At 39.5% G+C, this 24,494-nt stretch overlaps 1 protein-coding gene across 2 annotated transcripts in view; it reads right to left on the minus strand.

Annotated features, from left to right (window-relative positions):
• The window catches only part of DENND1B (DENN domain containing 1B), a 3,525,330-nt gene that overhangs the window by 835,024 nt on the left and 2,665,812 nt on the right, over positions 1-24,494 (minus strand). For both annotated transcript variants that reach the window (XM_044080248.1, XM_044080247.1), the window contains one exon: positions 24,170-24,295. In XM_044080248.1, the coding sequence (XP_043936183.1) occupies positions 24,170-24,295 (126 nt within the window). The remainder of the gene's footprint in view (positions 1-24,169; positions 24,296-24,494) is intronic.

Genomic DNA, 24,494 nt, shown 5'->3' on the forward strand with positions numbered 1-24,494 from the left:
AAATACAGGAGGATGTCATACACAAATGAAGTAATACTGAGATTATAAAACTCTGTGATAATGAAATATTTTAGAGAGCAATGTTTCCAAGGATAGAATAAAAAGACAGGTTAACAGAGGGTAACCTTGTCTTATACCTGCAGAAGTCGTTTTAGAAGTGGAAGATCTCCCATGTATTTCTATATACACAGAGGCTGAATCATACAGGATCTTAATGGCTCAACTATAACTATTTGGAAATGCATTTTTAAGACTTCAAATAGAAAAGGAATGTGTACTTGACTGCATACAACTCAAGCACCCCATACTGATTGTCAGGAATTGAATAATGATAAAGGATTTCTTCCAGCATAATGATGCTGTCTTCAGTCTGTGTCAATTCCATAAATCCTGAATCTGTTAGCTGATACCACTGAATAAATCTTAATATCTAGATTAATGAGTAATACAATACAATAATTCCTAGATGAGAACTGGTTGGTTTAAAGATTAAAAACTGCTTGAGTGTTTCTTATATTTGTTTTTAATATACTTACACAGTTTGACCAAAACTGGAGAGAAATGATTTTTAAATTTTTTGGAAAAAGATTTATCAATACCATCCAGTTCAGTAGCATTACATAATCGTGATCTCATATGGCCTCTAGAACTTCCTCCATTAATAAGAGTGAATACTACAGCAGTGAAGAGAAGGACATCTACTGTTATGGTACGGTTTTGCACAACTATACCATGTCTTTCTATTTCAATGCTGCAATATTCATTAGGGGGAGTGCCAAAGCTCAAGAAGAAGACAAAGGAGGAGGAAGGACCAGAAGAGCCTCTAGGAAGCCATGAAGGATAGCCCTAGGAAAACTAGCTCTAGCTCTGGAAATTCCATCCAACTTGTTGTGCTTGGTAAATATATACACAGAAGTCTAGGTAGCTGAATCAAGAATAAAGTTAGTTTCCAAACCCTTGTTAAAAAAAAAAAAAAAAAAAAAAACACCAGAAGAAGCCATATCTCTAGTAGAATGAGCCTTAACAGAAAAGGGAAAGTTTTACCATGAAGGAAATACAAAAAAGAACAGCTTTAGAGATCCAAGAAGAAACAGTCTGCTTGGACACAGCTAATCCTAAAGACGTAGGATTGTATTTATTTATTTAATTCATTACATTTGTTAACCGGGAATGTCTGACTAGGCTAGGAGCCCATTTTCAGTGGAGGCCCGGGAAGAAAAGCTCCAACTAAAGTAACAATAGTAGTGCTAATAATACTACACAAATACAACAACAGATGAAAAGCAATGTACAGTAAATATACAGTTCAAACCTCAGGATAAAATAGCAGGGTATGTCATACTAGAAAATAAAATGAATAATATTCAGCTAAAGTATCAACGCTTGCACTAGTAATAATAAACACATACAAAAAGCAGGATGAAAGGAAACAAAGAGCTGTCGATATTTTCTAACAGTCTTAGTGTTATCCAAATAAAATCTGAGTTGTCTATGCACACCCAACATGTGCAGCACCTTCTCACTGGCAGATTGCGGGGAAGGGAAAAAAGTGGGCAAGTGAATAGAATGATTAAGAGACAACTCATTTACCACCTTTGGCATAAAAGAAGGATTAGTACGCAAGGACACCCTGTCCTTATGAAACTCCAAAACAAGAACACAAACCATAAGGGCTTGAAGCTCAGCCATCCATCTGGTAGAAGTAAGGGCTAACAAAAAAAAAAAAAAACCTCCAAGAGCAATGTTGCAAGGAAGCTGAAGCTGCAGTCTCAAAAGGAGCCTGAGTCAATTTTTCCAGAATAAAATTAAGATACCAGGAAAGAGGAACAGGCTTCCTGGGAGGCCTGATATGAAGGATGCCCTTAAGAAATTGTTTAGCTTCAAATCTAGAAGCTAAAGGAGGAAATAAAGGCAGGCAAGCAGAGATAGCTGAAAAGTGGGCCTTAGCAGAATAAGTCAAACCACCATGGAGCAATTTACACAGATAATACAGAACCAAAGGAACATTCACCAAAAGTGGATCTAGGTTAAGAGAAGGACACCAAAAAAAAAAAACTCTTCCATTTGGATAAGTAGGATTTCCTAGTATTGGGTTTCCTGGCCTCCTACAGGACCTTAAGCACATCCTCAGAAAAAAAGGTGTCTATGGGATCAAACTCCTATCACCCACAGTGTCAGTTGAAGAGTGGACAAATAGGGATGGATGACAGATCCCTTGTCTTGTGCAAGTAGGTCCACCCTGTGTGGTAACTTGTGATGATTGCCCTTGGCTAAATGTAGAACAGGAGGGAACCAATGCTGTCTCAGCCAAAAGGGAGTCAAACAACAAGATTTTGGTAGCATGCGGTTGAATTCTGAACAGGACTTTTGGAATGAGAGGAAGGTGAGGGAAAGTGTAAAGAAACATCCCCTTCCAAGAAAAAGATAGGGTGCCCACCTACCAAATCAGATGACCTGGGAATCTGGCACAAAAAAAGAGGAAGTTGTCTGTTTAGAGGGAAGGCAAAAAGATCTATTTGAGGAGTACCCAACTGGTGGACATAAACACATCCCTGTGAAACATCTATTCATGGGACTGAGTTAAAGGAAACCATTCCTTTCTCCTTATTTCTCTTTATGGCAACTATATCACTCTATCCTTCTCTCCTCTCTGTTTCTTTTCTGTAACTTAGACATTCTTTCCTTCTTTTTCATTTATTATACTTTTCTTAGCCAATTTTATTTGTACTGGTTTTTAGCTTTTCTAAGATTTAAGGTCTATCTGTATTTTTTATGCTACAATATTTATTCAAAGTACCAGTAATGTTAAATTCTACTGTTTATGTCTTTGTAAATTTTTTATTTATTTTATGTCTAATTGCTGAATGTTTATTGTGGAGCTTTTCTCCCCAGGTCTCCACTGAAAAAGGGCTTTGTCCTAGTTGGACTTACTTGTTTAACAAATGTCAAATAAACAAATACATAAATAAATAAAAACCTGCTAAGAGTGTCTGCTACAATATTTTTACCTGTGGGAATGTAAACTGCCTGAAGAGTCACTTGATACTGGATAGCAAGTTCCCACGCCAGGAGTGCCAACCGGCAAAAAAGATAAGATCTTGTCCACTCCCCATTTGTTTACATACCACATCACTGTGGTATTATCTGTAAACACATTGAGATTCCTGAGAAGAAGAGAGGATGAAAAGCCTGAAGAGCTAGCAGAAGAGCTCTCATCTCTTTGACACTGATGTGCTCCTTCTGTTGAAGAGGCAACCAAACACCTTGCACCTCTAGGGAGCCAAATGTTGCTCTGCATCTCGCATCTGAAGCATCTGTGAACAGCTCCTGAGGAGGAAGGGGGGGGGGGTGAAAAGAGAACCCTGCCTTTAGAAACAACTGATAAATCCAGGACTGAAGTTCTTTCTTGAGACAAGGCAAAAGAAGAACTACAAATTCAAAGTGATGCACATGTTGAAGCCAAACTGACTTCAGAAATCACTGAAACATTCTTGTGTGGAGTTTGGTTAGAAGGAACATAGGAATGGTGGGGGCCACGAACCCCAGAGGTCTCCAAAATTCCCTGGCTGTTACAGAGCCAGAGCAAGAAGAGTTTGAAAAAAGAAAATGACAGCTACAGTTATCCCGCTCCACAAGGGAGGATCCACCTTGGATCCCGGGAACTACCATCCCATCAGTCTGACAAGCCTGATTTGCAAGGGCATGGAACGCATTATCATGGAACTTATAAACAAAGACATTGGCAACCTTCAAACACTAGACCCCACCCAGTTTGGGTTTGTGAAGGGCCGATCTTGTCTCCTGAATCTGATTGACTTCTTCAAATCAGTCTCCAGAGCTGTGGACAAGGGTAAGGCAGTCCACACAGCCTATCTGGACCTCGCCAAGGCCTTTGACACCATCCCCCACTCTGGAATCATAGATAAACTTACTAAGCTGGGCATAAATCCCTACGTCACTCGATGGGTTGCTAACTGGCTTACTGACAGAACCCAGACAGTAAAAGTAGCCGACTCCAAATCCAGCTCCAGACAAGTGGAGTACCTCAGGGTTCAGTCCTGGGACCACTCTTGTTTGGCATCTACTTCTCTGAAGTACAGGCCAACACTAAGGGACTCTGGCTAACAAAGTTTGCAGATGACTGCAAACTGGGAGCCATTACTGAATCCCCAAATGATGTGGATATTCTACAAAAGGGCCTTACAGAAATAGATGCCTGGTGCCAGAGCCATGGGCTCAAGCTTAATGCCAAGAAATGTATAGTTATCTCCTTTGGAAAAAAACATGTACCCATGAATTACCACATAGGTGGCAGGACACTAAACATCGAAAGTGTGATGAGAGACTTAGGGACACAGGTGGACAGTGGTCTCACTTTCGATAACCACATTGCCACAACAGTCAGGAAATCCTTCTGTGACACACCTCATCACTAAGGGCTTTTCATCCAGAAAAAAGGAGGTCAATGTCCCACTGTACTCATCCCTCATTAGACCCATTATAGGGTATAATGCCCCATTTGGTATGTACCTCACAAGACATCTGCAACAGCTGGAAAGGCCACAGAAATACCTCACTAAAAGAATCACAGGCCTAAAGCAGATGCCATATACTGACTGTCTAAAAAAACTCCAGCTATACTCTGTGGCATATTGTCTACTCAGAGGTGATATCTGCTTAACATACAAGGCCATGTCAAACCCTGAGCTGTTGGACGTGCTCCACTTAAAGAAATCCCAATCTCTCAGAGCCACACACTCCAGGGATATAAACCTTGTCATCACAATGAACAAAACATGCTGGAGGGATAGGTTCCTGACCCAGAGACTCCCCATACTCTGCAATAGACTGCCCATACATATCAACCAGAGCGCCTCATTGGCCCTCTTCAAAAGGAACCTTGATGATTGGATGGGAGATATGAAATTCACCCCAGGGATCATGTCAGTCGCCCTGCTAGACAGGGGCCTGGAGAAGTAAATATTGTGGGAAGAAATATCCAGGGAATTGTTATGGCTAAGCTTGAATAGGCCCTAGGGCCGATAGCCTAGTACCAACCTATGACTGTTAAGGCCTTGGGAGGAGGCAGGGATGCCAGCATAAGCACAGTCTGGATCCTGCACCCCTGAAAAAACATGGTCATGAGGAGTCAGAAAATACTTTTTAAAGTTTATTGTGAACCCCAGGCTTTGCAGAATGGAAATGACAAAATGAAGATTTTGCAACAAGATCTCTTGAGTGGATGCCTGAAACAAGAGGTCATCCAAATAAAGACTTGGCTCCCCTAGAGCCTACAGAAAGCAATCACAGGAGCAAAGTATTTGGTGAATACACCCATGGGGCAGTAGAAAGACCAAAGGGTAAAGTAGAGAACTGAAAATGCCAGGAAGCAACAGAGAAAAGTAAAAAAACTGCCTGAAAGTGGGATGACTAGGGATATGGGGATAAGCATCCTTGAGATCCAGAGATACCATATAAGCTTGAGGAAGGTAAAGAGGGAACAAAGTCTGAAGGTACAACATTCAGAAAGAGGGCACCTTCAGAAAAGTGTTTAGATGAGAGATGCCTAGAACTTGTCTCCAGGTACCCGCTTTTCTGGGACACAGGTACTTCTTGATTAGCACCCTGAATCAAAAGATGTCGAAGCACCCTTGGAAAGAAGGACAGCTGTTCCTAAGGGAGCTGAGAAATTTCCATAAAAGGGGGAAATGATTTCCAAACCATGAAATACCCCTGGTGGATATTGGAAAGAACCCAGGAATCCTGAGTAATCGTTAGCCAAACAGGAAGACAGAGATAAGCAAAGAGAAAAGTGCCTGGGAAGACAAAGATAGTAAGACAGCACCTGGTTTACAGGGAAAAGGAAAATTCTGAGGCACAGACGTCTAAGTAGGCTTTGCAGAAGGAAGCCACTTGCCACCCTTTTTACCCTTAGAAGGTGGGCGAGATTGCCTGCAAACAAAGGCAGGCTTATTGGGGTAGCCTCTCTGAAATTTAGGCAAAGGAGAAACAAACACATTTAAGTTCCTGTAAAGCCTTACCCTTATCCTGAAGGAAATTAAACCAGCAGCAGCTTCCCCGAACAAGTGTTTATTATCTAGAGTGGCATTCATCAACTTAGCCTTAATATCATCAGGCAAAAGTTGAAGCTGAAGCCAAGAATACCTCTTCATTACTGAAAGAAAATCAGCAGCCCTAGAAGAAACATGTGTTGCATCATAACTACATTTGATGGAATGATGAGCCACCTAAAAGGAAGTCTCTAAAAAAGAAAGGGCAGATGTTCGACTTACAGAGTCTGGAAGATCAGACATCACCTGACAGGCCTGGGATAGCAGAGGCAACAAGTAACTGGACATAATGGTCTGATAATTAAATAAGTAGACCTTTGTAACTAGCCTTTCCATGGCTCTGCTATCATTATCAGAAGGCAGTAACTTAGAAGAAGGAAGCAATTGAGAAAATGTGTTAGAAGCTACAGACACCACCAAGGGGTCACTAGAAGGACACTTGTACAAGAACCTACAATCCTCAAGCACCCTATAAAATATATCTGGTTTCTTGGGGGCAGGGAGATGAGAATCTGGAAAGTTACAAGGCATTAGAAAAGGCATCCAAGAAACAGCCAAAAATAGGCGGGACAACAGAAGGTCTCAGAGAATCCATCTGCTGTAGATCATAACACCTTTTTTGAATCTCAGAAACCTGAGCACAATTCCATTTTAAAAAACTCCATCATCCTAGATAGTGTCCTCAAAGAAATCTCTTCAAAGGGAGTATCAGTACTAGTAGGTTCCTCTTCCTCTGATCCATAATCCAAAGAAGAGGGTATGTGGGAGGAGTAAGCCAGGGATTCCTCAGATGAATCCTGTTCTCTGGGTCTCTTAAGGGTGGTAGAGGACCAAGGGGGCTGGAACAGAAACCCCCTGAGGAGGTTTTAAAGCCATCAAAGTACTAAACAACCCCTCAGTGAAGGGCTGCCATTCACTTTGGGGATCCTTAGGAGCTGAGGAAATATGTTTAGTCTTCTGCTTTTTCTTTATGGGGATGTCTACCTTAAAAAAATTGGTAGGATCTGACCCTGGATGGCATTCAATAATTGGTAGTAAGGACTTTTCTGACTAAAACTTGGGGAACACCCATAGGTCCTTTGGAGATAATCAGCTGTGATTCCCCCTGAATGTCCAAAGGGGATGTCTGTAATGCCTCCTTGGACGTGCCTAAGGTCAGATCCCCGCCAGCCTCCAACCTAGTCACAGCAGAGGAATCCAATGATGAAGCCAGGAAAACTGAGCTACCTTGGGAGGGTCATCTAGCAGAGGCTTTACAGCCAAAGATTCCAGCCTAAGTTTCTTGGCCTTCTTCCAAGATGGCTGTCTCTTAGAGCAGGAAGTTCCCTCCACTGTGTCTTTAGCAAGATGCTTATGACATTGATTCTCAAGATAAAGTGCCAAAGAAGAAAGCCTACTATGAAGGGTTTTGGGAACAAAGGCCTGACAGACAGAACAGGACATATGGTTATGCGAAGAACCAAGGCAACACAGACACTGTTCGTGACAGTCTTCATGGGGAATCTGTCTCCCACATTAGAATTTAACCTTTTTGGATGACATGAGACCCCACAATCAACAATATAACAAAAGAAAGCTAGGACAACAAAACCCCAGTAGGGTACTTGTCTGTAATGGCTTGGTGAACCAGCAAAGGAAAGGGCGTTCAGACCGATGATCAAAAGATGGTGTTTGAACTGATGGCAAAATAACTTCTGAGGATAGTATGGCTGGACATGAGCTTTATGCCCTAGGCTATGCAAGGAGCATACGTGTGGTATACTGGGTACCTTAAAGCAACCTAAAGGCTTTGATATACTGGCCAGATGTCAGACCGCCCTTGGCAGGGGATCTCTACTGCACTGAATACTGCAACAGTAAAATTAAATGACATCTGTTGCTACTACTGTAAGGCATAGTAGAAGACTGGAATTCTATGTTACAAACACTCTCAGCTTTTATTACACTGGTCTCCTACTCTATGTGAGCATTCTTGATGCGAGTCAGACGACGTCTTCTTTTTATTATTTTCTCATGTGACAAAAACAGACAGGATTTCGGGGATTTGTACTGCTTAATTTTGCACAGTTACATAGGTCCGGTTCGATTCTCAGCTAGAGCGTCTTCTGCGTGGAGACATGCGTGAATGGGCATAGCTTTGTTGAAGGTTGTGCGTTAGGCCTGGCAAGCCGGTATGTAAAAATCAACTGCCAATCATTAGCGGACTGGAGTTCCGCTGTGCCGACCCCTAACTGGGAAAAGCCGAAAGATACAAACTCTTAACCATACTTCAAACCAAAGAAATGCTGCAGACTACCAAGTCAAAAATGTACTCCCTCAAGTTATGCAAGATCCTTAACCTGACAGAAGTGTAACTTTTCATGAAAACAGCATAGTGACTATACCTTGTTGCCCAGTATCAACTCACTAATACTAGGCGAGCATGACAACATTTTTTGGAAAGGCCTCTCCTGTAGACTAAAAAAACTTCACTTATTCTCCCTATATTGTCCTGCCCACGTCTTGCACACTGCAGTACCTACAGTAATAACCCTCTAAATCTTTGCTCTAATTCTTTGTACTGTCCTACAACAAATTATTAAAAGGATATGCACAGAAGAAAAGAAAATGAGGTGGTGACAGCTATGTATACTTGTACGACACACAAGAGATAAGGAAGGCAGAAAGTATTCTACAATAAAGCCTTTGTTTATATCTTGGTTCAGACTATTGTGCTTGAAGTGAGCTTCAGGACCTGCCTCTCTAAACTGGAGTGGGACTGTTGCTGTTAACTGTTCCTGGTGAAAGCAACAGCGGTCCCCATCTCTACCTACTGCTGTGTTGTGGGACATTCCTGTGGCTGTTCTCCTGACTGTCAGATTCCCTGTTTCTCTGTGAATTTCTGTAAATAAAGGACTGCTGCATGGCTTACCATTCTTTTCTGTTAAGCTATGATCCTCTGTATGTACCTGCAAAATCCAAAACACACAAGAAAGAAGGTAGGAAGTAGCGATTGTGCTATCAAGCACTTCTTTTAGGTCTTGATTTAGATTACTATGCCTGAAATGAGCTTGAGAACTTGTCTGCATTAACCTGACTGGGACTGTTGTTATGAGGTGTTCCCAGTGAGAACAGGAGCATTCACCATCTTTCCCTACTGCCTTGCTCTGGGCTGTTCTATGGATGTTCTCCTGTTCAGCAGACTCTCACTTCAACATATGTCTCTGCTATAAATAAAGTACACACAGGAAAAAAGGAAGGAAGAAGAGCTCCAACTGGCAAGCACTGTTTTACATCTGGGTTTAGACTACATCAACTGAAGAAGATCTGCATGCCTGACTTTGACTGGGAACGTTCCTGCTAACTGCTTGACTTCTTGGCAAGAGGAGGAGCAACTACCATCTTTCCCTGCTGTTCACCATTCCTGTGGTTGTTTTCCATTGTGGAAGATTCCTTTGGGAACTTGGTGCGATAAATTAAGGACTGTTGTATGGCTTGTCATTTTATACTACTGAGCTGTGGACCCCTGTGCAAAATTGTGCAACAGGCAAGAAAGAAAGTAGGATGAAGAGCCTCAGCTATCAAGTCCTTGTGTACATCTGGTTTAAGAAATTATCAGTCTGCTACCCTAGCCCTTCTAGATATAATTTCAACCTCAGTTCTATAAGGTACCAGCTACTAGGGAAGATTCGTCCTTGATAAGAACCAATTACAAGGTAAAATACCTTTTTTTCCTGTTGTAGGTAAAATAGTTTGTTTGCACATATACTATTCATTGCTGAGTTGTTTACCTTTTCTATAATTCTCTGCTACTACAGTTTCTTTTTGGAACCCCTCTGCCACTGCCTTTTAAGTATTTAACTGTAGCTCTGCATCAAACTGCTTTCTGAGGGAATTTGAAAAGTAATGGAGGATAAGCATACAGAAGACCCAGGACCAGACATGAAAAATAGCATCCCTGGGTGACTGTCCCTCGGGGGAAATCAGGGTAAAAAGGAGATAACACTTGATGTTGAAGGGGGTTGCAAAAAGATCATAGCATGGTTACCTTCAGCAGATGATGAATTTGGCTGCCACCACTGGATTGAGAGACCACTCGTGAAGTATCAGAATGCTCCTTACAGCTAGAATATTGGATTTTCTCAGGATATGCACCACCATTAGAAAACATTTGGAGGATATTGCCTCAAGTCACACCCTCGTGGCCTTTCAACAGAGTGGGTAAGAATTGGTTCCCCCTTGTTTGTTGAAGTATCACACTACAGCATTGTTGTCAGACAGAATCACAATCACACCCTTGGGGAGGATGTTCTGAAAAGCCTGCAACACTATGAGAACCACCCTCATCTTCAAGATACTAATGTGTAAGTGAGCTTCTGACTGAGACCACGTACCTTGGACAGTTTTCCACTTAATGCCCCCCACCCTAGCAGAGAAGTATCCAAGGATTACTGTGGCCTTGGATGAGGGCAGAATAAATGGATGGCCTGAGGACAGTAGAGGGGAAGAAGTCCACCAATGAATGTGTTTCCACATCATGTTGGAGAGGTGGAAGAGATACAAAATCAGATGGGCATAGCTTGACCACTGTGAGGACAGAGTCCTTTGAAGACTTTTCATGCAACACCTTGCTACAAGAACAAGACAGATGGCAGCTGCCGAATGACATAGATGACGCTGGATGAGAATAGTAGGGCATCTTGGGTCCTGAAAAATGTGATTGGTCAGTTGAAACACTGATGCCCTTGAGGGTGAAAGTTACACTATTTGGTTGGTTCTGTCCAAATGGCAACAGATGAAATCTACACATCGTACTAATTTCAGCTGGGACTTCTCTAGGTTGACCATAATATCCAAGGACATAGCTGACATAAGTAGTCCCTTGCTTGGATGAAAGACTCTCTTACACTGGCATAAGGAGCCAGTCTTACAGGTATGGGAAGAACCACAAATCCCACAGCATGAGTCAGACTACCACCACTGCTATGCACTTGGTAAACACTTGTCAGTGGTGTTGAGTGCAAATAGCAGTTCTTGAAACTGATAACGGCCATCTCCCAGCCTGAAGTATAGGAAGCTCCTGGATAGCCTCTCTGTCTTTATGTGACAGTAGGCTCCTTTGAAGTCCACCAATTGCATCCAATCTCCTCTCCTCAGAAGATGTGGGATGGACAGAACAACTGCCATCACGTCATTCGCCCTGCTAGACAGGGGTCCAGGGAAGTAAACAGTGTGGGAAGAAATAGCCAGGGAATTGTTATGGCTAGGCTTGTATAGGCCCTAGGGCCGATAGCCTAGTGCCAACCTATGAATCCAGAATTTGGTCTGTTTGATAAACAGGTTTAATCTGCTTAGGTCTCCCTTTTTTCCTCTGGCACAAAAAAGAACTATGAATAGACCCCAGATCTTATCTCATCTCATGAAACCTTTTGAATTACTCAGTTTGGTAGCAGCATTCAGATTTCTATTGCTTCTTCTTTCCTGTGAGTGGGTGGAACTTCTGAGATGTGTTTTTGATTTAACCTTGGGAAAAGTGTGAAACAGAATACAGCAACCTCTGGAAATTACTCAAAACCCAGGAGTCCATTGTGATGGCCTCCAAAGCTTGTGATTATACAGTCAAGCTCCTCCCGACTGTCTCTAGAGTGCAGCAGTTGGACAATTTTACAGGAGGACTGAAAGGGCCTCCACAAGAAAGCACCTCTGAAGTCCTAAAAATCTGAACTGCCTCTGCTCCTTAAAGTCCCCTCCCACCACCACCTCAGCTGGCACTATTGCTAGCAGCATACCTTTAAACCTCTTAGAGCAAGAAATCTGGACAAAGCCATAAGTAAAAGTGGGACAAAGGCCCAAAGCTAGGGACAATTTTTAAATATTGCTATTACAAACTTAGAAAGTTGATAGAATAAGAGGTTTTGCATTAGCATGAATTTTCTGAAGAGTATGAAAACTGAATTTCAAATGTTTGTCATTATTTTCTAACTTCAGTCTTTAATGAGTTGCCACCAATTTGCCAGAAAACCACAATTTTATGAAAAATAGACCAAAAATATGAGAACAAAATCTGGAGATTCTGTGAAAATCTGCCCAGTTGAGATGTATGACTAGCAGAGTCCGGGGATAAAGACTGAGATTTTGGAAGAACATCTTTCGTCCTCCTCTCTGATTGCTCAAAAAGGGTCTTTGAAGCACAGAAAAACACACTTCTGTGGCAGACAGTGGTTTTCTCTCTTGTTCGCTCCTTGTCAGTGTGGCTTTCACTTAGGAACCATCAAAATGAGCATTTAAGAATGATGCCTTAAAGCAATCCATGAAATTGCAAGGGTGTATCCAAACATGCTGTTGGGTAGCAATGCCAGTGTCTGCAGCATGTGCTGTACCATCCATCTCACTGCAGATATATTCCCATATATATATATATATATATATATATATATATATATATATATGCATATACATACATGGGAATCTAAAAAGACTACTACATTTTCCTCTTTTTTTTCATTTGCTGTTAAACAGTATTATATTTCTAATGAGAAGGCACTACATACATGCACAAGCATTAAACAGAAGCACTCTAATTACACAAAATGCAAACTGTTTTTCAGTAATAAATGGTCCAAAAGGCAGCAGATTTCCTCTGTACCCAACTCCTTCAGCCCTGACTCTCTGTATTTATGGTTTTCTTTATACAGTACATATACTGTTCTTTCTATTTATCTGGATGTAGTACTGTTTTAACAAATGTTGATTTCACAGTTGTACCAGAAATTTCATTTAATCTAGACAAAAGTCAAGTATGCAAGGGTAAAGCAACCTCAATACAAATCACATTCTCATCTCTTTCTTTTTGTCTCTGTTTACAGTAGCAGTAAAAGTCACCTTCTTTAAAGAATCTGCAGCCTGAAACATCTGAAATACCCCCTGAACAAGAGTACTGTGCTGGCTTGATTAACAACTGAACTTCTCCTGCTTAGTAGATTTCTCACTGCAGTTCCACTGTGTATACAAACAATTGAGACAAAATAGAACATTTTACTTCTAGCCTGTTCCTTCAAAAAAACCCACCAACTTTATAAATGTATACATCTTCTGACAAACCTGTTTTAATGGTTAGCAAATAAAATACTATAAAGGACTGCATACTACTGAGGTCTTTTCCCGCCCCCCTTCTATTCTATACTCAGCTACATTTTGTGACTTTAACTGCCTCAAGTACCTGACGCTAGCCCTTACTGCAAGTACTAGATCCAGGCTTTTTCTTGTTTTTTTCCTCTGTCCTCTCATGCACCCACCCATTTCTGTGGTTAATTTAACTTCTAGCCTGTTCCTTCAAAAAACCCACCCACTTTATAAATGTATACATCTTCTGACAAACCTGTTTTAATGGTTAGCAAATAAAATACTGTAAAAGCGTTCTCACTGCTGGGATCTTTTCCCACCCCCTTTTATTGTACACTCAGCTACATTTTGTGACCTTAATTGCCTTAAGTACCTGACGCTAGCCCTTAATGCAAGTACTACATCCAGGCTTTTTCTTGTTTTTTCTCTTTCCTGTCATGCACCCACCCATTTCTGGATTTCTCTGGTTAAATTACAAACATTAAAAAGAAATACATAAGAAATCCCCTTAGGTTGTTATGTACTCCTAAGATATCGGCTTAAGGGTATGAAAGTACTAACCTTAATGTCAGTGAAACTGATTTTTTTTCTTTTCCCTTCTAAACACATGGCCAGGACCGCGTGTGGGGGCTCAACCTGCTCTGGGCTCACTTTGCTCCCCTTACCCAACCCCCCCTTACATTTATCGCTATAATAACCACACCCATTGACAGACGGTGAGAGGTGAGATGAGTAATCACCATTATCTATGCCCATATCCCAATCCACCTCAACACTCCACCCTCTTAAAGTGACCTACCCTATCTCTTTCCCTTCTATTCAACTACCTGCTACTCCTCAACACGTAGCCTTCTTCTTCCCACCCACTCCTTCACATATTATTTTTAACACCAAGCATAGCTACCTTAATATGTCACAGATAAAAGCTATCACAATAATAACCCCCTTTCTATGTATTCTTACTCGAGCTACCATACCACCTCTTACCATCCATACTACATTACAAACTTCTCCTCTCCAACTCTAACTTACAAGCTTAACCTTTATCAGTGCAACTTAGCTTTCCACATCTCCCCTCAGTTTTTTTCAATTCTTCCAAAGCACTACTGTTTACCTTTAGCCATATTTACACTCACATCTTGGTTTGCAGCCTATACAAAAATCACAAACTGATATCTAAACTAAGGCTACTTCTCCTTCACTCACTCACCTAGATAAAACTCCAAGCTGACATTCACCCTAACCCAGGCCCCACACTTACCACAACCCCACCCATCCAAGGCTCCCTCTCTTCCACACATCACCCGACTAATCAATCCCCCTCCAATTCCTCGCTCCACTATCCAACTGATCTATCCCCCCCCAATTCCTCGTTCCACTATCCATCACCAAAAAGATGCCACTTTGATCTATTCATAACCAATTTCAACCTTATAAGCATAATAAACAAAGTTCATGAATTCCATGCTACCCTTGTCCTATACCTCCCAGACATAGATGTGATAACTGAAACCTGGCTAAAGCCCCATATAAAAAAATGAGGAAATACTTACCGATGGGTAGAGCATAATCAGATTAGACAGGTTAGCCAAATGGGGTGGTGGTATTGCCATCATGTTTAAAGACTCGCTCAAACTGGTGCAACTAAACTCCACCCCTCTAGACCTCCCCAACTATGAAATATTAACTACACATCTAGAAATCTACTCCCATAAGTCTACAGTTCTTATTGCTATCTACCTTCCCCCCAATAACAACCTCCCTACCACAGAAAATATTCTCTGCTGGGCTTCCACCAACTTTTCTCAAGAAACAATAATACTAGAAGACTTCAACCTTGACTGGCTTACCTGTTCCCTCAAAAAACCCACCAACTTTATAAATTTATACAACTTCTGACAAACCATTAACTATCCCATGTGCATCGATAAACACTCCAACAAGCAATCTATACTAGACTGGATTTTGATATATAAACCTAATATAGGTTACAAAGCTGGCTGCTTTCCAGATACCCTGAGCGATCACACCCCAACCTTTCTTCTTAGGAAACGGATACAAACAACTAACAAAAAACACATCAGCAACAAAAAAAAAAAAAAAAAAAAAACTTCCCCCCCTCTATTTTCAGTACACTACTACAGCAATATGACTGGTCTCCATTAAACTTCCTTCAGTTAGATCTCACTGTACAGTATTTTAATAAGTCATTCCTTGAAATACTTAATAGCTTAGCTCCCACTAGAAAAATACATGCCAAATCTGAATTACCATGGTTATCAAAAGAGACTGAACTGCTCCTCAAGCAAAAGGATAGAGCCTGGACTCTTTACCATAACAGAAAAAAAGACAACCTAATCTCATATAAACAACTAAGAAATCAAGCAAAAAAATAAAAAAAAATAAAAAAAGACAAACAAAAAATGCTTCCAAACATGTCAGTAACAACACCAAAACAACCTTTAGAAATTTTGGCAAGCTATTAACCACATCTTAAACCCAGGAAAACCTACTACCCCTGTACCATCAACCAGCAGCACAAATGAGTGTATAGCCACTGAATTCAATACTCACTTTACTAACTCTAACTTCATTGCTAAATAACAGTGCAAATGCTCCCCTATATATACCCAACTCCTCTGAACAAAACCCTAACTCTTTCACTCTTAAGCCAGTCCATACTATTTACATAAGAAAGCTCCTAAGTAAATTAAAGCCCTGCTCTCTTGCAGCTGATCAACTGCCTAACAAATGTCTGAAACCTTGCCATTGCAACCATCTCCTACCTCATATCTATTGCAATCAGCCTCCCTATCTATGAACAGTATGTACCTCTCCTCTGGAAAATATCCCATATCATACCCTTCCACAAAGGTGGCCCTTCTGACCTTTCTAATTATTGACCAATCACCTCTCTCTCCATTATCTAAAAATTTTAGAAAAATGCATTCAGCAAATCCTTGACCACTTCCATAAGAGCAACCTTTTATCCAATACTCAATACAGTTTCCCACATAGACATAGTACTAATACTGCTCTTATAACTTTCACAAATACTGTTAAATTCCTCAAAAATAATGGGAAACGCATCTCTGCAACCTTCCTTGATATGTCCAAAGCTTTCCACACTGTAGCACATCAAATACTCCTCAGTAAGCTCACATCTTATAATCTCAGCACAACATCCCTAACCTGGTTTCATAGCTGTCTCTCTATCAACAAGCCACCAAATGGAATAAACTCTCTCCCCCTTCTACCCATCACTGTTGGAGCTCCCCAAGGCTCCATACTCAGCCCTTTTCTTTTTATCATATTTATGAATAGCCTCAGTACCTCCACTAAACTCACTGATGATGCCTCTCTCCTCTGCTCTGCCCCGTTCATTAAGAAAATACAAGAGAAAATGCAAAATGTTCTCCAAAAAATAGAAAACTACATATCTGACCATCAATTTCCTATTAAACCCCAACAAAACCTAGCTTATGGTCTTCAGTTTTTCTAGTGCAAAAAACATCCCATCCCCTCTTGCCATCTATTCCTCCAATAGAACAAAAATCGAACCAGTCAAGCAAACTAACTTTTTAGGTGTCACAATAGATAACTGTCTAAAATTCGATAAACATATAGCAGTAACAATCAAAAAAGTCCATAAAAAACTTGGTCCACAGGGCAAAACTCTACCTAACTATGCCAGAATAGCAACAGCCAGATCCCACCTCCTAGCCACTCTACTTTACTGTTTCCAAATCTTTACTAACCTAAGTAAATCAGATTTGCATAACCTCCAAACTTGTTACAATAAAATAGCCAAATTCGCCTCAGACTTACCTCATAAAGCACATCACTGCTCCGCAATTCACCATCTTATCTGGATTGAACTACCCAACTTACTATCTCTAAACCAGTTAATAATTGCTCATAGAGTCATCTACAAACCTGACAATTTCCCTGCTCTCTCTGACCTTGTACAGCCATATACAAACCTTAGGTCAGCTGACAAATTAATACTTAATACAACTAAATCTCTCAACTAACACGGAGACATTCCTTTCAAATTACCAAAACCTGGAACTCTCTTCCACAGCATATTCTAACTGATCCTGATCATTTCTAAATACTACTAAAAAAATACTTCTCTAAACAATAGCTATGTTCTTGCACATATCCAGGCTAATTTAATTTCTCTCTACACTTGCCTCTTCTCTCAACAGGCTACCTTGCATCACTACATCACCAGCATAAACTCTATCCTATGAGATTACTGGCCCATATTCTGCTCATAACTGTTACATAAAAAAAGTCATCATGTCTCTGTAAATCATTATGTAATGTATTTTATAATGCTTAAGGTGTATCCTTAACTATACAAGTGATGCTTTGTTTTGTCAACATGTCTCTGTAAATCATTTGTAATGTATTTTTGGAGCTTTTCTACGTGGGTCTCTGCTGAAAATGGGCTCATGGTCCAGTCAGACACTAGCCAGTGAACAAATGTAAAATACATAAATAATAAAATAAATAAATAAAATCAACAAACTAGGTTGCCTGAATGATGTAACATAAATTATACAAACATTTCACATCTTTACAAGGGTCCTGATCTCTTCTTAAACGCTTCACTTATGAAAAATTCTTCTGAAAAGCACCGACTTTTTTTTTTTTTTTTAAATTGCCTCAAGTGAGTTTAGAAAATCTGTGTTCTGCTGCTTAAAGTGTGTGTAATTGCAACAATGTACAATATATGCTGAGCAGTTAAAATGTTTTTTTTTTTTTAATGCTTCAAATTTAGCTACATTACAAATACAGTGAATCTCACCTTGGGACAGAAAACACAGAGCTATCTTGATAACCTTAATATATTTCGTTATTATTCACTTACCTATAGTAACTGATAAGAACAATTTAAAAAGCCAGAATACAGAATGCTGACTGCTAAATGTAACAAGCCAGTGCTGTACGAATGTGCCACAGCCCAAGCAACAGCTATTTTATTGATTCAGAATCTCACTTCAAAGGCATCTCTGATTCAGCATCAGCAGGGATCTTGTGCTTAAAAGTGGACAGCTATATTCCAATCACAGACTCCTGTCCACATAAGACAGCTGTTCTTTGACAACAGCAAAACAGATTTTTTTCTTTCCATTGTGAGATGATGTACGCAGCAGGATCTAGTCCCCCTAAGCTGCATATATATTTCATGTCAGATGCACAGTAGGTAACTCAAGCCAAATTTTCAGCATTCTACTAAATCAGGAAAATTATCTCAGTGGCAATGTTTTCATGTTACTTAGTCACATCTAAAAAGCATAAAAACAGTATGTGTATTACAGATAAACTGGAACGGCTCTACTAGATTACAGCCTTATTAAAGACCCAGAAATAGCAAGGCAAAAATAGAGTAAGATTCTTATACAGTTTTGTTACATTATCTGCCTAACAAAAACAACATCTACAATTAAACATTTCATTTGCTTAATCTCCTTTTTTGTGTTCAGAAACTTCAAAAGGTATAATACAAACTAATGAATTAGGGAAAATACAGTAATGTTGTGGTTAACAAAAACTATATTTTACAGTTCAGGATACTTTGGCCAATTCATATATGTGGTACACCGAAAATATCACTGACTTTGAAACTACAGCCTTAAGAATAGAACAAAATAAGAACAGAATATTAAGCATATCCTTTTTATGTTCGCTGCCATATCACATAAAGGGAAAGCTTTTGGTTACTTGAACATATGAATCTTTTCTGCAATTGCACAAGCAAAAATGCTGAAATAGTTTTCTGTTACTGATGGTACACAGTACTTGCTTCTTCTGTTGTATATACAGCAGTAAAACTCTGGTTACTTAATGACAACTTGTTTTTGATTTTGAAAAATTAATGAGCAGTGTGAAGTTAAATCAGCTAATATTCAAAATTTTAAGTTAAACTTAAAAAAAAGAATAGTACTTGTACAAAAAGTAAGCTATAATCTCCTGTGTATGTTGATCCTCACCACTGGGATACAAAACATCTAATCTATGTTATCAGAATAACTTTCATTTCATGTTAATACAAATAAATGTTCATTACTTAATGCTTAAGTAGCTTAAGATAAATGGGACTTTTCAGATTAACCAAATCTAAGTATCTCTAAGTTGTAAGCTAGATAGCCCGTGAAAGTCAGGCTGGACATCATGATAATACATTCTCTGCACTTAAGAGGAACGGAAAACTTACAGTACTTTTTTGCAAGGAATTTCATGTTAAATGCTATCTGAATATGTCTAAAATCCTACATTTGTTAATGATAGAACACAAATGCATCAAAATGCTCAACTAAAGGCACCCTGAATGAGGCTATCTGAGAGCTCATTCGTTTTACTTACAAGAAAATCATTAATATTAAATACATCATTTGCACAGATTAGGCAATATAAACAACTGTCAAAAGATATCTCCAAAAGAAAATGATGTGCCCACTTTGTTTCATTGACTGGACAATCAGTTATTAGTGGCTCCAAATCTTTCCAAAGGAATGCGTAAGTACTGCACTGGCTGTGTGCACATGGAATACTCTAAATCTCTTTAATAGATTACCCTCATATCCCAAGGAGTCACTACAAGAGAAAACTAAGCACTCCTTTGCCAAATACTTTTACAGATGCTAGAAAATGCACATTTTTCAACCTCATCACTGCACTAGACCATGTACAAACATATATATCACTACACAGAGACCCATGCCAATCCAAGGAGTTCTGACACATATGCTTTAATTCATTGTATCCTTGACAATGGAAGACAAGGCATCCACAAAAATCATACTACCAAGGTGACTTAACACACTGATTTGGGACTGTATTACCTAAACAGTATTTTTGAAGTTTGCAGTATCCCAGTAAATCAAATTCTATGATATGTTACTTGCATAATTATTTCTGGGTTTTTTATGTTTTCAGGATGTGTAATGATTCAATTGTGGAGAATGTTGGGCTGCTAGGAACTTAATACCAGATGTAACATCATGCACACTTATTTGCTGCCACACTTCCTCTACAGGCTCTCAGTGGCTGCTTCCTCCCCTGTGGTAGGAACTTTGTAATACTAAGCATGCTCACTATGCAGCTTGCATGGTGAAACATTACTTGCTGAAAAAAACTTCCAGAAGTCTGGCAAAGGTAATTATTCATTACAACCAACGTTAGTCATAATATGCTCCATCTTCTTAAAGATATTCTTTTGTAGGGCTTTGTGCGACTTCACAATGTCATCCATGAGGGTTGTTTAGAGACAGTTTACCCTGTGTTACAGTGGTATCAATGGACTATATAATCTTCCACAAGTTCTAGTTCTGTGTCACACATTCAGAAAGTTAAAATTAAGTCATGTTCTTATTCCTCTGCAGCTTGCCAACATTAACCAAAATGTATCCTCTGTATAGCCAATTCTATGGCATAGAAGTATAAAGCCATGACTACACCAGAGGTGATCCCAGTTTTATTAGTGGCTCTGGCCAGGGAGGATGGGTATGAGTGGCCATTTCTGTTTTCCCTATTCTGAGGGAGGTGGCTATAGCTCACCAAATGTCTGGATCATATTGGGACACTGTGTGGTGTGCTGAGCCAGATAAACAGGCACTTTCATAGTGCATTCACACTGCTCAACAAAGGCAAAATAGCTGTGCAGAGGTATGCTAATATTCAGAAGGCAGCAACTGTAGACTTGGAGGAGCCAATGATGGAGTTTCTCCCAAGAGAGGGCAGGCCACCCTCCCATATGCAGCAAGCTGGCCTGCTCCTTATGATCAGATTGCTGCTGGAGAATGGAAAACTGATGCTGATTCACAAGTAGGAATGAATGGGCCATAGGACTCTTTCCTCATCTGGAAATACCCAGCTTCCTTTTCTTTTGAATGGATAGGTCAATAGGATGAAGACAGGGGAACTGTCAAATAAGCAAGGACTTCAGGGGAAGAAAAAGAAAAAAAGTTTGTACCACCAATTAAATATTAGGAGAATGAAAGCACTGCTAAAACTGAAATCACATAGATGAATCAATGAACCTCCACAAATAAACACAAATGTATATACTACAGGTCCTCAAACAATAATTAGATTCATCTTCAAGCTTTCACATACCTTAACAATTTTCAACTCTTAGAATGAAAATTTTAGAGAGAGCTTACATTTTTAATGCATAGCAAATTTAATATATCTGATAAAATGCAGTTTTCTGCACTTTGAAAGTTTACAGCACCAAACAAAAAGAACTTAACAAGAATATATAATTCCATTTATATTTAGCAACACTTTTTTGTTTATCTTCATCTTTTCTAAACAATTTAATACAAATTATGTCAGTAATATACAGCATGCAGCTTATGTTACCCCATGCTCTGTAGCACAGCAAATGTAAAGTCACACATTTTAGAAGGGAGAGAAGTGATACCTGGTACACCTACTCTGTTTGCACTTGTTTTTTACATGCTGGAGCTAGATGTATCAGTTCTGCCGAATTAAGTAAGACATTTTGTAATACTCCTACAGTAAAAGGAAAGTGTAAAGTTGTATATTTTAAAGTAAAGGTTTAATTGTGGAGAATATGGCCCGTTTTCCTGTTTTTTGGGGCTCTGAATTCCTAAAGTGATAGCAGAATAATTTACTAAGAAATAGTTCTGACATCATTTTTTGGTACTTTGAAGAGATTTATACTATTAGAAGAATTTGCAAGGAATAAGGTGACCAAAGGTATACTTTAAGAAGCACAAATTTTATTCTTCTGCTAAATCATTTACTATTGACAATCAGTGTTAAGAGAAATGAAAGGATGTTGAACATGTGCTGATATCTGTCTTACTTTAAAATAATTAGCAATAGCTTCTAGGGAATTGAAACATTAAGAAAATTAAATGCATATTGTTAACTGAACAGAAGCACAGGGAAATGGATGCAACTGCCCCTGGAGTAAATTGTTAGTGGCCACAATCATCAGATTCATATATATATTTTTAATTTTGTTTTCACTCCTCAAATGTCCTCCACGGGACAGTAGAGCATGTGGGCATTGGTACCTGGCACTCCTACTTAGACAGCAGAACACCAGATCGAAGCAGTGACCTCTTTTTCTGTAATACAGAGAGTAGGGCTTTAGGACCTGGCAGCACCAGATTTTATTTTTTTTGCTTTCATGCAGAGTGTGAAGACAAAAGGCTTTAGGATCAAGTGCAACCTCCTTAGGGAAGGACAGAGCGCTAGATGTTTTTTTTTTTTGCTCCTCTACTTAGAGTGGAGGTATGCCAGATCTCGCTTTGGCAGCAGGCACCAAAAGAGCAAGCTATGGTTTTGACTTCAGATGAAACTTTGACATTCTTTTAATGAAAACCAGTTACAGTTTGCTGTACATTTTCTATTAGAAAATAAGATTATCTAGTCAGCACTGTTCTGAATTCGGAATGAAGTACTCAATTTCTTTTAAGGAAAGTCAATCACAGTTTAGTGTACATTTTCTACTGTCCAATAAGTAAGGTTATGCTATTAAGACAGTGGAGCAGTGAGCAGCAATGTCACCTCATAGTAAGAGCTTCTTTGGTGTGATTCTCAGTTTAAACACTTTCTGTACAAAGTCTGGATGTCCTCCTTGTGTTCCTGTTTTATCCAGGAGCACAGTTTTCCTCCTACCTTCCAAAGACATGTCAAAATTGTCTCTGGATGTGACCAACTGTAATAAGGTCCATTCCCCACTCTGGCACTCCTCATGGAGGAGCAAGGACTGTTCTTTCTGATCTGTGCACTTCAACCCTAAGCTGAGAAGCAAAAATTCTCTCATACTAGAGGCTGGGAAAAAAAAATGTAGCAAACAGCAAACTACATTTCTTTCAAATACACATTTCTCATCTGAATGTTGACAGTGCACTACTAACATACTATCTCCTGATTGTGTCCCCCTAATACCTCGTGCCCAGGGTACCTTACCTAGCTATACCTTTGAAAGAGTGTTTGTGTGTGTGTGTGTGTGTGTGTGTGTGTGTGTGTGTGTGTGTGTGTAAAACATAAAAAAGGCTAGCATTTTACTTCCATTCCCTACTTGCCTAGTAAACTATGAGAATGAAGGTGGCTGTTCATGGGGTCAACAAAGGAGATGAATGTGACTCAGAAGCATACACGTATAAATGGAGGGTTGTCTTGTCTTGCTCATGGATGTTTGATGGCAGTATTTCAATCTTGTAATCCACTTCAGAATGTCCAACAGTGGCTTGAAGTGAACTATTTATTGTCAAAAATAGTGTATTGTAATTTCAGAAGCAGTAAAGAAGTTGAAAGCAAACTACTTATGTGAATCTGATAAATTACCAAAGAATTCTGGAAAGAGGCTTGCCTAAAATGAAACCAGGAAAGAAATCCCACACACATGCATTTTTTTTTCTTTTCAATAAAAGAAAAGAAAATGTCCTAAACAAAGGCACTAAAACAATGTATTTAGGATACTTCTGGAACAAAAGCAGCTCTACAACACTAACTTCTGTTATACATAGGGATACGTTAAAACTTTGTCCAAGTTCAAACAATTCCTGGAGTATGAACAACATTGCATACATGGGTAATTCCAAACTAGGACACTGTCTAGTTTCGTTATCAAGTATGAAAGTATAAAGTACAAATGTTTAGTATCTGTCATTGGCAGATTTATTCCTGGCGGAATGTCATTAGACAATTTTCTAGCCTTCTCCTGCAAAATCTAGTGTATCCTGTCAATGTTTACATACTTTTATCTTCCTTGTGTACTTGAATTTCACTGAAGTCAAACATTATACACATCATATATGTTAATACAACAGGTAAATATGTTGCTTTCAGAGATTATCATGCTGATATATAACTTTTTAAATCAGGCAACAGTGTTTATTATATGTGCTCACAGAATACAAAACAAACACTGTCTTGTGGAATATAACATACTCTTATAATTTACATATTCTAAATAAAAAGGTAATAAACATGTGTATGCTTACAGGCTTGTATCTCAGTGCATCTCTGTATGATCCAAACAGAGCTGCTTGAGCCCTGAGGAAGGCTCTGGCTACACCATTTCCCATAGCTGTGGACTGTTTCTTCAGTTTGCTTTTCAGTGCCCAGACCTGTGTGACAGAGAGCAACAGTTAAATTAACACCTCAAAAATTGCTACAGCCAAGTAGGAACCTATCAGCAGGCAAATCTCACTGACTGCAAGTCGGGCAAAAACCTCATTCTCTTGCCTGATAGCTTATACGTCTGAGTGCACAGAGCACCTGCTGGTCTGTTAATTGAGAAGAAAGCAGGGGATGACAAGGAAGAGC

Source organism: Protopterus annectens, chromosome 8.part0 (genome assembly GCF_019279795.1).
Source record: "Protopterus annectens isolate FY-2018-M chromosome 8.part0, PAN1.0, whole genome shotgun sequence".
Taxonomy (NCBI): Eukaryota; Metazoa; Chordata; order Ceratodontiformes; family Protopteridae; genus Protopterus; species Protopterus annectens.